This window comes from Urocampus carinirostris, chromosome 3, assembly GCF_059441175.1.
Source record: "Urocampus carinirostris isolate Australia breed hairy pipefish chromosome 3, RoL_Ucar_1.0, whole genome shotgun sequence".
Classification (NCBI taxonomy): Eukaryota; Metazoa; Chordata; class Actinopteri; order Syngnathiformes; family Syngnathidae; genus Urocampus; species Urocampus carinirostris.
In genome coordinates, this window is record NC_142351.1 from 22,200,723 (window position 1) to 22,215,933 (window position 15,211).

Genomic DNA, 15,211 nt, shown 5'->3' on the forward strand with positions numbered 1-15,211 from the left:
CGCCGTGAAGGCAACTTCGGGACACATAGCCAATCGTAGCGTGGGACGGAAGCAGGTCGAGTTTACCGGGACTGGAGAGAAGATCGTAGCGTGGAACGGAAGCAGGTCGGATCGGAGGCAGGCAGAATCAGATAAACAAGTCAAAAACACACAGGAAAAATCAGGCGAGTCAAACGGGGTAAAAAGTATCCTCCGACAAAGAGTTCTCCGCGTAACGCGTTTAAAAAGGGAGCATTAACCAATCAGGAAGCACATTCCAGCGCGCCACATGATTACCCCAGGTGGCTCCACTTGGGTAATCATGACAAAACTGTTCCGACTCAGTCATGTATAAGGATGTTAATCCTCAAAAGACAATATTTGAGCTTGTTCCAGTTTTCTCCAACATCAAGTCAGTTAAAATACTTTTAAAATCCTGATTAGAATTCTGTTTGTTGAGTTTGGGTGGAGGGAGACAACAAAAAGAACAATTTTGCTTTCATAATAATAGTGGGCTTTTTCAATTAAAATTAAGATTTGAGTAAGGTTTACATTTTGATTTGAAAATGAGTGGTTTAAAACAAGTTTAAGTTACTAGTTGGGGCTAGCTTTTTAGTTTAAAAGAATGTTTCAAAATAGGATTAAAAATTCAAATATGGGTTTCAAATCAGTGTTAGGGTTTCAAAAGTCAAGTTTAAATCATGGCTAGTTGTCAAATCAATGTGTCAACCCAGAGCAAGCGTATAGATTTATGGCACATATGTCAAAGTAATGGCCGCACGGTGAGTTAGTGCACAGCCCCTTAGTGCGGAGGTCCAGGGTTCAAGTCCAGCTACCGCAGCCTCACCGTGTGGAGTTTGCGTGTTCTCCCCCATGTACTCTGGTGTCCTCCCACATTCCAAAAACATGCATGTCAGGTTAATTGACAGGTGTGAATGAATGAGCAAGTGAGTTGTCTGTGTGCCCTGCAACTGGCTGGCTACCAAAACAGCTGGGTTGGGCTCCAGCACCCCCGCAACCCTACTGAGGATAAGCGGTGCAGATAATGGAGGATTGGATGTCATAGTCAAGGATTTCTACTGCCCGATATGATCTTGATTCATTATTTTATAATAAACAAGGGATATCTGTGTATTGTTACATCTCTTTTAAGAAAATGCTGTTTTTGCCTTATAGACTTTTACACTTTATTTTATTATATTTCAATCCAATTATATTTTTAAAAATATTTCATTTGAGTGAATGATGCTATTTTACTTATTATTTAAATTAATTTAGCCCAGTTTTAGTAAAATACTAACTCTAGGCCACTGGTGGTGAATAAATAATACTGGTTTCACTCCTTCAATGATCAGGGGGAATTTTATTCAGGAAAATTGTAGCCACATTTTTTTATTTGGCCCGTTCTCACTTTGACACCCTTGATTTATTGCTTTACAAGTTTAGCTTTTCAAATTAAGTGTTTGAGTGGGAATTGCTGAGAAATTGGTGCAAATAAAGCAAAGGTGTGCTCATGTAAGAAATTTCATAAGCATAAAACAGACATCCTAAACAAGATACAAGGTGAGAAAGAGGAAGTACACAAGGAATATGCTACACATGACAGACACAAATAACCTGGCAACCAATAAAGATAAGTTGGGCGGACGATTTGACATTAAAATGTTCCAATAAATGAGTACACTTGCTAGATAAAGTTAATGCACACACACAAACATGACAAGAGACGACTGAAACAGATACAGGAGAAAAACATTTTTTTATACTAAAAGGTTATAGAACCAGGAAAAACTCATAAATCTCAAAGGAAAATGAAGAAACTTTGAGAAGGGACCACACATGAGGTAACCCCCCTTCCTGCATGACCAGGCTGAAATAGATATTACAAGGACATCAACAGACAATACACAGAGATCATGAACATGAAATTTAAGTCATACCAGAATGACCGGTTGATTTCCATGCAATGGAAAGAAAGGGAAGTGTATTAAAGGGAGCACTTCCCCACAGGAAAGAAGAGGGAAAGGAAACAATGTCAATTTCACATTAATTCTGCGGGACTCTTGTTTAGCTGCTGACGGATTTTGTCCACCCCGAGATTGTTTAAAACTGCTATAACTTCATTATTGACCAGGGAACGATAACTGAGTTTGCAATTGCACCACAGTTGTTGATTTATTTATTTTTTTTTTTTTTTTTAAACTTAAAAAATAACTTAAGACTCCTGCCTTTTACTTTGGCAAGTCAAACATGCAATCAAACTGAAGGACAGCCCGGGGCTAGATATAATATCCACTTTTGTCAGCTAATCATCAGACGGCACCACACATTGGCCGTGAAATGACCTAGTTGGGTTTGTTCGAGCCTTTCAGTGGCCAAAAAGTGTAATGGAAAAGATGGTATCCTTGTCGTAGAATGTGCACTGGCGTTAAAATGTCAATCACCAATTGGGCTGGGCCAGGCTTCTCTTTTGCTGTTTCTTTTTCCTGTGGAGGATCTGCACAGCATGCACTTACTTTTACTCAAGAAATTATTTGGATTACTACTTTCTACTTCTACTTGAGTGATATGTAGAGCAAATAAGCCTAGCACAAAATTGACTTCTACCTTCTTTGTTTCGGGTGGCTCGCTTTGAAATGGATGAAACGACGGCGTCCCCTTTTGGACAGGTCCCAAACATACCAATTCACCATGTACTATAATACAATCTGATAACATGAAGTTTGAATGTAAGTAAAACATCCAAGGCTATGTTTTGATAGATCAATGTTCTCACCGTACGTAATTACAGAACATTATGCAAATTTCTCACTTCTTTGGCTCTCTGACAGAAGTTCAGCAGCTTCTATCACTGTCATCCAAATCCTGAGAGGCATGATCTGATCAAGCGTCCCTGGTCCAAACAAAAAGAGGAGCTGATCGATATCTCTCTTTTTATTTTTCTCCTCCTTGCTTCATCGCAAGTTGACCACTTAACATGGTCGTGCGGGTCTGCACTGTGGCCTTAAGAACAGCACGTGTGCTGTACGTTGTGAGCATACGGAGCACAACACCAAATCTCTCCGCAACAAGTAAGAGGACGGTTTGAGATTAAACACCATGTTTGCTGTTTTTTGGGAATGAGCGTTTTTTTTCTGGACAAGGGAATCTCCCCAAATTGACTAGCATTATAGCAGGAAACTGTGCTAGTAACTTCTAGACTTTCAGCAGTAGAAAACTCCCATAATCTCCGGCGCCTTCCCCTCCCCCATTAATTTTTTATGTTAATAAATTGTGTGTGGTGTTTCAATTGGCATGGTTCATTGAATCCATTTTCTTGAGATTAGTATTTCATATTAGAACTCAAAAGAACTTAAAGTGATAATGTGAATTACATTTTTTTATCAGCGTAAGAAATTCTAGCATCCATCCATCCATTATCTGCACCACTTATCCTCAGTAGGGTCAAAGAGGTGCTGGAGCCCATCCCAGCTATCTTCGGGCAGTGGGCTGGGGACACAATGAACTGGTTGCCAGCCTGTTGAAGGGCACACATAGAGACAGACAACCAATCACACGCGCTTTCACACCCAGGTCAAATTCGGACCGGCCAATTAACCAAACATGCAAGTTTTTGGAATGTAGAAGGAAACCGGAGTGCCCGGAGGAAACCCACGCAAGCACGGGGAGAACATGCAAACTCCACACAGAAAGTTTCGATCTCAAAACTGTGACGCACACGCACTAACCATTGCGCTGCCGTGCTACCAAGTCTAGCATCCTTCAGAGGAATAAAAGATTTATGGTGGAGCACAAGCAACACCTAGAGGCAAATTCATTTACTGATGTAGTGAAGAATAATTCGTTTCAATCCTAATAATTTTCAAAATTAAAGCTAGAAAAAGCCCTACAGATATTATTCTGAAGTAACTGCACTTTTACTTTACAATATGGCTATGCATCTCAGCGCCACGCATACTTCGGCGCCGAGGTGTCTAATCGGGGCCAAAAGTGTGCACTTCGGCACTGCACTTCTGGGCAGTCGGTCGATTTGAGGGACCGAGCCCGGATTAAACCCAAAGCGCACACTTCGGCACCGAAGTACACACAGCGCCAAAATGTAGCTTCAGGTTTACTTTGGGCCATGTCCCTCAATTAAAGTTAATCGGTCGGGTTTTTTTGGTCAGGTTCGGGCTTTTATACCCGTTAGGCTGGATTTTAAAGGCCCGATCTGACCTCTAACTGGCATACAGAACAGATACTGTGAAAAAGAAGCTCAAAGGTATTTTATCTTTTCATTAATCGTTCCCATTAAGCTCCCATTAGCTGTCCGTGTGTTATCATTTCCAGTTGGCCCGTTTTTGGCGGCTTTCCCTTTGTTGTACGTTACTGCATCCACATGCAACAGAACGCCTAAGCCAATGGTTCCCCAACTTTTGCAGGCTGGCGCCCCCTTGGTTCCCCAGTGTACTCAAAGGCACCATTCCTGCTAACTTATTAACACTACTGCTACAAGTATTTATTACTCTTATTGTAACATTTCACTTATTAACTTTCATATCTAAAAAGTGTTACCTCCAATCGATAATGCAGTTTTGGGGTTGGACACTATTAAACATTTTTAGCTAGAGTCACAGCATGGGTTTTTTCCTTGTGCCATTGCGAACATTTCTCGTACGGCGTGAAGAGCGCAAATTCCGCTTTGATGGGGGTTTGTCTACCTTCCAGTCTACTTGTAGATGCACCTTCTTCGTCTTTTACTTGTAATCCTTTTTGACATGCCGTACATTGTAATATGTGATCATTTTTAAGGTGCTGGTACAAATGACTTGTGTTTCCTCTGGAGCAGGGGTGGGGAACAAGTTTGACACAAATAGCCAAAAATTTTAACTGTGAGAGTCAAAGAGCCACACCACGCACTGACCTGCCATGACAGACAGACACACACAAACACACACAATTAAAAACATATTATTTCTCATGACACACTCCTCTCCTGACGATACAACAAGTATTGTTCTTGTGTTGATTTCAAGGAAAGTGTCCAGCCTCAATACACACAAAAAAACTAAACATGAACAAAGCAAAGAGCCACAGTATATAGAAAATATGATGAGGCAAAGAGCTGCATTCTTATTGCTCAAGAGCCGCATGCGGCTCTAGAGCCACGTGTTCGCCACCCCTGCTCTAGAGTCTAGACCTAGCAACTACGGAAAAGTAAATTTGTTCCACGTCCGCTTCGTCAAAACCAAAATAAGTCCAAATAAGTGATGTACCGCCATTCTTCAGTACAAGCTTCGTTTCCTTCTTGTTTGTTGACTGTTGAGTCCGCCATGACACTCATTGAGCTCACACGATGGGTGTGGCATAGTGTGGTGCTTGCAAACTTTGAATCGCGTATATTGGCTTGTGCTATTGTTAAAACTTGCCTCTGAATGGTCGGAGCTTTTAAAACTCGAACAGTAACAATTGTTGTTGGCCAAAACTCCATCACTCACTACCAAACCTTGGAAAAAACGCAGTGCTTTACAGTTTCATAACCGCACTACGTTTAAACTTCTGACTTCGACTTCGGACTGCCGCCCCCCCTATCGCCCTATTCTTTCTCACCACCACCCCAGATCTTTCCACTTTGGGAACCACTGGACTAAGCATTCTCTACAAAGGGACCAAAACTTCGCTTGAAACACTTGGAACCTCTTCGACCAATCAACACAATAACCAATATGGTGACTGGCTTGCATGCGTGTCGGTGTTCCTCACACGACATCACAAGCCAAGCCACGTTGTTTTCAAAGTGCATTATCTTGGAAATAATGGGAATACGGAGCCCCTGGGCTTGAGTTGTACTAGTTCAGTCCTTCGTGGGAATAAAAAAAATCTCAATATTTATCTCTGCCTGTCTGTCTTCTGTCTCTCTCTCTTCAAAAGGCCGCCAAACCTCTACATGGGTGGTTGCAAAACAGTTGTAATAAACTCCAGCTCCCTTACTAAAAAACTTAATGTGTCAATTTCTTCGGGACATTTCCATTTTATTTTCTTCCCCACGGATAAAGTGGATACCAGAGTTGTATACATCCATATATAATCTTTCATTTTATCGCGTAACGTACGAACACATTTTAAACACACGGTGGGCAGCTATAGAGCTCACTTTTGGAGAATGGACAGGGATCAGAATTTTCTGCGGATCCGCGGATTTCCGCTGTTTTTCTCTTGCGTAGCAAACAAATTCAAAATCCGACTGTCTCACTCTTTCCTTTATTGCTCTGGCGCACCCTGGCGGCCGTTAGAAAAATTGGCCGCATTGTCGCACAAGCTGCAGGGACTGAACTGCATTTGAACTTATCTTGCAGTATTTACAAAAAAATCAGTTATGTGGGCAAATTATTTTAATCTTCTAAAAATGTTACTTAAATGATAAATATAAGCATGGTTTTGGACAAGTAAATTGCCTAAAACCCAGGTTTTTTTTGGGGGGGGGTGGCGGTGTGGGGGGCTCCGCCCTGGTTTATTCCTGGACGCTGGCTATTTCAGCTGAAAATGAAAATCTCCATTCTGATCCCTGAATGGAGGAAACAAGCATGGTACTGAATTTGGTGAGTGACATGAATGAAAATCTCCTTTATTTAAATGTTGAAAGTTAAACATTGAAACAATGTCCACTTTCATAATTATGTCCCTCCTGTTTTGCTCTTGAAATCAGAATTCTCACAAACGCTATGTGTATGGAGTTAATTTTTTTTACAAGGCATTCATTTGGATTGCTCCAGAGAGCAAACATTCCGTTTCCATTGCCGGCACATGAATGTAACCATCATCTTACACTGAAGTATATTCATCATGACGTCTTTGAAGTCCAACTTTGAAAGACGCAGGAGTGGGATCATAACACTTAATGGATTGTGCTGCATTTAGGAGCCCCCGTTAAATATTTAAAATGAGTGTGGTCTCGAAACCGCGGCAGAGGTAGGATAGTACATCATTCCTTAATGAACAGCGTTGGCTTGGCGCCTGACTGATTTCCCACCCACCTGTGGTAAAATGTGGTTGAGTTGGCAATGACTGAAGGAGGGGGCGAGGGTCTCATTATTAATGCATTCGCAGTTCAATGGACCCGAAGATGATTGCACCCTTGGAACGAAGGTAGTGTAATAACAGCGACAGAGCTTCTCTAAGCTGACACTGTTTTGTCAAGGGTTGGGTGATTTCCGCAGGGATGATCCATTGCATAAGAAAGGCACCATTTATCCTAATAAAATACATGGGGGGGAAATCAGAGGTTTTAGGCATTTCAAGCAAAAAATATGACAATTTGTTACTCAAATACAGAGCCAGAATTATGTTAACAGGCCTCCAATCTGTAATAAATTTGGGGGCGGCATCAGCTCAGGAGGGAGAGCACTCGTCTTGAGATCAAGATAGCAGGTAGTCTTGCTGACGCTGCTATCGGTTAGTTAGTGTGTAAAAGGGAAAAGTGTGAAGCACATTGTAAAGCGCTTTAGGAGGTCTTCGTGGACTCGAAAGGCGCTATATAAATGCAGACCATTTACATTTACTAGGAGGAGACGTGTTGTAAGTTTTATTGTTTTTGTGGGATTGCCTGTAACTCAAAACACATACAAATCCAACAAAAAGGTGTTTTGTTTATAAAATAGCATTTTGTATAGCCGACATTTTTGTTGACAAATTCTTATCAGTAGGGCCCGTTAGCTTATATACAGAAAGTTCTCAATTTATAAAAGGCTTCCTTACGAAACTTACATTGTAACCCTAATTTCTGTCCAAGTCAGATTCAATCAAAATATTTTGTGTAGAGACAGACTTTGTTGAAAACACACACACACAATAGAGCACATTTTTCTGTGGCTTATGAAAAGATACAGTAAAATTATTAAGAAAGACTACACTAACTTTCTCGGTGCATTTTGTTAGCATTAAGCCTGGTTTCAAACTGTGGTAAAATAGGTTGGGTTTAAGGTCTTCATACAACACTCAAACTGTGGAATTGTAGCTACCGAATAACGAGTTACTTTGGTAATGCTGAATAATTACTTTTTGTTTAAAAGTCACAGTGAAAAGAGAGCAGTTTTTCTTGTTTTTCAAATCAAGGACTTTTCCTGACAGAAGCCAAATGGGGGTGATTAAAATTCATGAGCTGTTCATGTCTATTATGCATTTTTAATTGATTTCTTTCAACGTGTCAGGAAGTGAACGTCCAAATGGACGAGGCACTATTTCAGGAACTTCAGAGGCAGAAGCTAATGGTTGGGTTATTTGCCGAATGACTTGTACAGTAATGGCCATTCTCTCTCTCACTCTTCCCTATATGGCTATCCTGTTGCCAGCTAATAAAAGTTCTTTAGTCAAACCTTATTTAAAAGGTTTGGTAACTTTCCAGGTTTACTAGTTGTAGGGGTTGCACAAAACTTTTTTTTTGAATGAACAATAAACATCCATCCATCATCTGCAACGGTTATCCTCAGTAGGGTCGTGGGGGTGCTGGAGCCCATCCCAGCTATCCTCGAGCAGCGGGCAGGGGATACCCTGAACTGGTTGCCAGCCAGTCGCAGGGCACACAGAGACAAACAAGTCACTCACTCATGTACACTTAGAGACGATTTTAAGCGGCTAATTAACCTGGAATGCATGTTTTTGGAATGTGTGAGGAAACTGCAGTGCCCAGAGGAAACCCACGCAAGCATGGGGAGAACATGCGAACTCCGCACAGGAAGGCTGGTAACTGAATTTGAACCCATGACCTAAGAACTGGGCCGCGGTCGTGCTAACCACTCAAGCTGCCGTGCCATCCTGGACAATAATCATATTGGCAAAATCTCAGCATTTGGCATGACCTGTATTGGTGAGGTTAAGCTGGTGGGTATTTACTACAAGAAAACAAAATGCTTTCATCTTGTCTGGAAAACAGCAATACTGAAACGCATTGAATCATATTAATCTTTGTAAACCAAAGACTATCTTACTGCACATTCACAAGTGCTCTTTTGATTTTAAAACCGGCCTCTTTCTCTCATACCATCAAAATATGTATTTGGGAAACATGCAAACCCATCAGGCCAAATTCCACATCCCATAATCCAGATGTGCATATTTTCCAAATGATTTCAGAATTCATTCTTTTTTTTAAAAAACACACACACTTAGAGATCGATTGGAAGATATACACTGTCTACACACACATGCTTACACATCTACACGCCCATAACCAATGTTAAATCCATCATGGAATGGAGGAACACACAAACACACACATATATGAAGAGAATGCCGTCCATTAGCCAGCCACAGAGCAAATGATTTTTTTGTGGTGTTTATGAGAGCGGAACAAGGACATTTCAGAAATAGGATGACATTTTGGCAGGTCCTCACAACTGTAGGACTTTTATTAAGGTCAAGAATTGGTTTTTGAAGCTAAAATAGCATGGCATGGGTATCACCAGTATTCCTTAGGGTTAATCTTCCAATAAAATGAAAATTTTGGAGCTGTTCAAATCCTTCATTTTCCCCTACGAATCACAGAGCACAACTTATTTCTCGGTTGCAGACTATCTAGTGTCCCACTGTGTGATTGACGTTATTTGAAGGAGTCTCTTTTCGTCAAAAGCTGCTTCAAACAATATGATTGACACACTAAATTTGGACAGAAAGTCTTTCCCTCCCTATTAACTCTATAGGATGCTCAATTTAGATTGACATTTTTAAATCGGTATGAATAATGAAACATCTTATATGGTATTCATAGTAAGATCAATTGACAACAATGAGCCGACTGGCTTGCTGGGGAATCCCAAATCTGCACCGCTGTGGGAATCATCCAGGTAGACTCATATCATAGCCAATCAAAGCAGCACACTCCTAATCATTGCTTTCTTTGAGTTGTGCACAAACACTTGGCATAAAATCCATCGCAAGTAGAAAAAAAAAACACATGAAGTCAACACCGTCCTCTCTTTTCACATGTGGCGTCAAACAGACGGAGCGAGTGGCGCCGCGGCTCGGGCTGAGCCCTTCACCATGGAAACTGTGTTCCCTATTGTCATGACAACCATCAAAAGGGAAGAAGGGCAAATCCATGAAAACGGGGGAAAACAATAAAAGAGCATAATTATGGTTGACAGTTAGAGCCCCTGCACACTCTCTTCCTCACACGTTCTTCTTGCGTTCGTCTAATTATAAGCATCACTTCAGTCATTAGGGTGCAAACCCCTCAGCTACCTGTGGGAGAGGCTGCTTTCGATTACAATTCACACACGGTAGCTCCACTATTGTTCTTATCAAATTTTGTATTACATCCAAGTAATGCATTTCTGATGGGCCGATTATGACACAGTTCAAGACAGATGTGCTCAATAGGAGCTTTTGTTTTGCTTTTGAATGGATGAAAGCATGGATGCATAATGAATATTTATAAAAATAGATTAATAAGTGAAGTAGGTGACACAAATGCTAATCATGAAAACATCCATCCCAAAGTCTTACATTTAACTAAATAAGTAGATATGGTCGCTGCACAAGAAAATTTGGATGTGAATGTTTGCAATGAGTCTCTTGGTAACTGCTGAGTTAACCTGATCTTCACTTTGATTAAAAATAGGTGAACCAGCATGTGAAAAGGGCCTCGCTCTCGCTTCCTCTGCTGTGCCGACAGCCATTTTATACATTGTACTCTATTATTAAAAACACATATACAGGCACTTGCAATAATTTTATTGCCATATGTCGGAAGATTAATTTGGCGACATTATCAAATCAGTTTAGAAGAAATGTATTTATTGCTGCTTTCAGGCTTCAGCTACTAAACATGACCATATTCCCTTGAGTGAGTGTGCGTGTATCAGCAGTAATTTGTGTTAGCTGCTATTTCAAATCTCCATGACAATGTCATTTGTTTACCTTTAAGCAAATCTGTAAACCCAAATTCTAGACGTCTCACAATAAAGTAAAAGCAAATATCCTAGGTGCCCATTACTGGTTGATATTAGGGCTCCTACCCAAAAACGTTTGCCATTTTTTATTATGACACATCTATCCAAATAGTAAACCAGTTAAGTAAAGACTAAGAATAAAAAAACAAACAGATCGCTTTAAAAATGTCCCCAGTTGTCTTTTTATTGTCGTAAATTCATATTTCTATCTTGTTTAGAGTAGAGGTTGCCAACCCAAAATGTTGATGGATCCATATCAGACCAAAAAAACAAAAGAAAAAATGTTTAGGGCCACAAAAACCTAAAAGCTTTGTATAAGCCCCATAAGTAAGGCAGCACATTCTGATTATATATACTCTATTTATCTAGATTCATTGGAAAACGTTACGAACATTTGTGTCATGTTCGTCCTGCTACAGAAACCACATCAAACAAACATTTTTCAAAAAGTACCGGGCAGCCACTAGGGACCACCAAAAAGTCGCATGCAGTTCCAGAGTTGCTTGTTGCTGACCCCTGGTCCAGAGAAACAAACAAGGTATTGAGATTAGAGCGCACTTCCACTTCCCCAAACACTTAGATGGTGGCCACAAGCTCCACACCTCTCCTTCACAGCAGCAAAATAAGAGCGGTTGACCTCAAAACCAAATGCATCTGGATTACTGTGGTAACGTGTGTGTATCTGTGAGAAAAAAATAACAAAATGATTCCATACGCAATGAAAACATTTGTCTTTATTTGTCATCGCGACTCTGCGTTTAAAGGGGGGTCTATTTATTTCATATGTGCATAGAGACACAAGACTACATTATATGCACACACGCCATACAACTGATGTGCTTCTTTTTCATTATCAAAATAATGCATTCTTCATTTACGGTACATACAGAAGTCATATACAGTATATACATACTCGTTTGAAAAACCTAACGGAGAACGAAAACCGGACTGTGCTGCATACTGTACAAACAGTACGACTGTGCTTATGAGACACACTGTCTACACACAAATGTGAATCAACTTAAGGCCACTATGGTAGACTGCGAGGACTGCAGTATACAATGTGTAATGCAATTGCCTATTACTACTGGTTCCCACACGACGAGCAATCCGATTACATCACAGCACATAGCCCAGCATGAAGCTTGAATGAGAAGAGCACAAAAATAGACATCAGGGCTGGATTGGCACCACCTTGCTTCAATGCATATCTTGAAGTGGTATTGTCATTGTGAGCATTTTTCCTGTGTTCCATATCCCAGCTTGCAGTAACAGAATATGAAAAAGCAAGTATTTTACATTTAAACTAACACTCCGAGATTGGTACACCCAAAAGGTACATTATACTGTACAAAAAGGAAATATTCTGTAGGGCCTGTTTATATATTATGGTCCATAAATCACTAATAAAAAGTAAATGCTTACATCCCAGCGGTTGTCGTTTTATTTACATGACGTTGTGTCTCCTAAAACATTCCCTTTCCCTGAATACCTAAAATGTATACATACAAATAGCTTGAATGTAAATCACACAGCAGATATAAAGTCTACGTACTCCTATAAAAGTGAATAATGCGGCACAAGATGAATGATGTTTACTAATAATTTTGAACTATAAAGGCCACCTACGTGACAGGATTTTAAGTGCCTCTCTTTAACCCTAAAGAGATTTCTATTTTTGAGTATTTATGTTCTTTTTAATTGTTTTTCTTCCCTATCAGTAACCTTCAGCTTTTTAGCAACCCTGTCCGCTATTCTGAGTGGTTTGCAATTCCTCCATGTTGACTGATGTTCCGTTTTGAGCAGAACAAAAACAGCACTAAGCACCAAAAGTGACTGACACTTTTGGAGCTCAACAACAGCATTGGAAATTTGGTTAAAAGAGTGCCAAGCAGGTTTGGAACAAGGCAATATAACAGTGATTACCCTGACCCTTTATAATGACTATTTGGACGGTACATATTGTCAGGTCAGTGCCATTTCCCTCCTACCTCCATCCTGTATTCTGGCATCATGTCAGGTTTGGTTTTTGCTTCTTGTTTGGACACTTTGCTAGTTTTGAAACCCGTTTTTTGTTGTTGTTCTTGGTTTGTCACTAAATACAATCCTTTGTTGAGCAAACCTGGCTCCGTATCTGCTTCCCTGCAGTTGGGTCCATCCCCACAACACCTGGAAAAAAACCTAGCATTTAAATAGGCGTGTGCAGACTTATCTCAGGCATAGTTATTTGGATTATTAAATTTTCCATATTTTCTCTGTCCCTCTGCCCAAACGACTGGCTAGTAACCAGTCCAGGGTGTCCACTGCCATTTAAGCTGGGATGGGCTCCAGAAACTGCAACCTTCGTGACGACAACCGATTGTAAAACGAAATGATGAATTTTACAAACCTTTCAAATATTCTATTGTGCTCGCAAAGAAGTATTTCCCTTTGTTTTTTTGCAAAAAAAAAAAAAAAAAAAAGATTCAGCGTGATCTCCCTGTAGTGGCTAGCGGGAGTTGTTCAGAGCTGGAGCAAGCTGCAGAAGGCTAACTTTAGCGGCTAGCTGGTGAAGCTACTAAAAAGGCGATTAGTAACACGTAACTCAGGAACGTTTACGTGCATAAGCAGCTGTGGCTGAATTACAGAAAGATTCAGTAAGCTTTGTTTACATGGAGCAGCTAAAAATAACAACGGCGGCTAGCGTCCGCAGTCAGGTAGCAAGCATGAGTCCCTAGCGAAGGACAACAGGTATAAAAAAAGGCCAGTAAAACCTTGCTAGAAAAGAGTAGAAGATGACAAGCAGTGGATGCCTGAAAAGAAGCCTCTACAATAATCACATGTGGGACAGAGCTGTTGAACATGAGTAACCACTAAAACTGTGCTAAAAGAGCCACTGGGGCAAGCTAATGTCACCAAATTGCAGTTTTTGCACCTGTGGGGGAAAGACTGTGCTAAAACTCGTAAACTGCTTCAAAATGTGTCTCAAGCCATGTAATGCAATCTAAAATTTGTAGACCTCCGAGTATTTAAAAATATTTACCACTTGTGTGCACGATATGATACAGTTTATTGTATTATCCAAACTAAAAATACCTACCAGTAATTTGAAGGTAGCTAGTATTAATACTTCCACCCGTCACCCTAATTCTATCTATTTATGATGTAGATCACAATAGTGCCATTACAACATGAATCCAGCCTTGGGGTTTTCTACTACGACAGTAAAAATTTGGTCCTAAATCAACCAGCATTGTCACAGCAAATTCCACCATGTTTGCTTTTTTTCCTCGAGTCAAATCAAGGCAATATTTACAAAATGGGAGTAATTTACAAATCTTGCATTGCGGGGATGAATACGATATTCCCCAATCTTGAACTCAAACTTTAAAAATGGAAACTGTTTTCCCATCTATTTCTAGAACTGGTCAATCACAACACGGCACAGAACGGCGTCACTACGTTGAGTACAAGGCATATTGCATTGGATTTATTGTTTTCCATTGTGTCGTTGTAGACACAAAGCTATTATAATTTAGAAATCCAAATGAGGGGGGAAAGCTGCATAGTTCAAATTAAAAATGATTAATGATGAGGTAGGCAAACATAAAATTAGGATGTCTTATAAAAAAGCAAATGCTGCTGCTACATTACATTATAATCAACAGCTGAAATAACATTAGCTTTATTTATGCTTTAAAAACGTGCTAGTCACATGGTAAAATGCAACTCATATTCTCCTTACTTTGTATAGAGGGGAACAAAAACTTGAACTGAGTCTCAAATTTTTCAGGCTGGGTGAAAACAAGTAGAAACAAGTAGATGCTCGCCCCCTCCACTGGTCTTAGTCAATCAGCATCCGGTCAGTGATTTGACATCCGGTTTTGTGTAGTTTACAGGGGCTGCCATCTTGTCTTTACAAGTCTCTGTTTGGACACAAAACAAAAAAACATCTGTAGAAGCGGGACAGCTTATGGATGTTGGGCTATTGTAGCAGTACAGTGACAAAATAACTACAATTTCTAATGTAGAATACAGTAGTTTAAATAGAGTTTACATAATAATAATAATAATTATAATAATAATAATAATTAATAATAATAATAATAATAATAATAATCTGACTTTTTGCACTACTGGCAGTTCTTTATAGCTTGCCACTCCTTGCACATTTGCTCTCTGCACTATTGTACTTACAGCGTTATTGTTACAGTGTTAATCTTACTGTTTACCTGACTTGTTAACCTGACTGCCCATTTTGCACATCTGGTTAGCTACTCCTCTTGCACTATCGGCACTATGGTAAAATACTATACGTAGCCATAATA

General features: G+C 40.0%; 2 protein-coding genes across 5 annotated transcripts in view; one reads left to right on the forward strand and one right to left on the reverse strand.

The window, feature by feature from the left end:
- slc6a17 (solute carrier family 6 member 17) overlaps positions 1 to 15,211 on the forward strand; it is a 63,756-nt gene that overhangs the window by 43,150 nt on the left and 5,395 nt on the right. The gene's annotated exons all lie outside the window — the stretch shown is intronic.
- kcnc4 (potassium voltage-gated channel, Shaw-related subfamily, member 4) overlaps positions 7,112 to 15,211 on the reverse strand; it is a 28,805-nt gene continuing 20,705 nt past the window's right edge. Inside the window, exons 4-5 of one of the 4 annotated variants that reach the window (XR_015849973.1) lie at positions 14,629 to 14,809; positions 7,112 to 7,210 (exon numbers count right to left, since the gene is read on the reverse strand). Coding sequence is in view for 1 of the 4 variants with exons in the window: in XM_088331068.1 (XP_088187194.1) it covers positions 14,736 to 14,809 (74 nt within the window). In the remaining 3 variants the exon portion in view is untranslated. Of the gene's footprint in view, positions 7,211 to 11,278; positions 11,587 to 11,620; positions 13,074 to 14,346; positions 14,810 to 15,211 lie in introns of those variants that run through there. The other 3 variants (XR_015849972.1, XR_015849971.1, XM_088331068.1) reach the window with 3 other exon arrangements.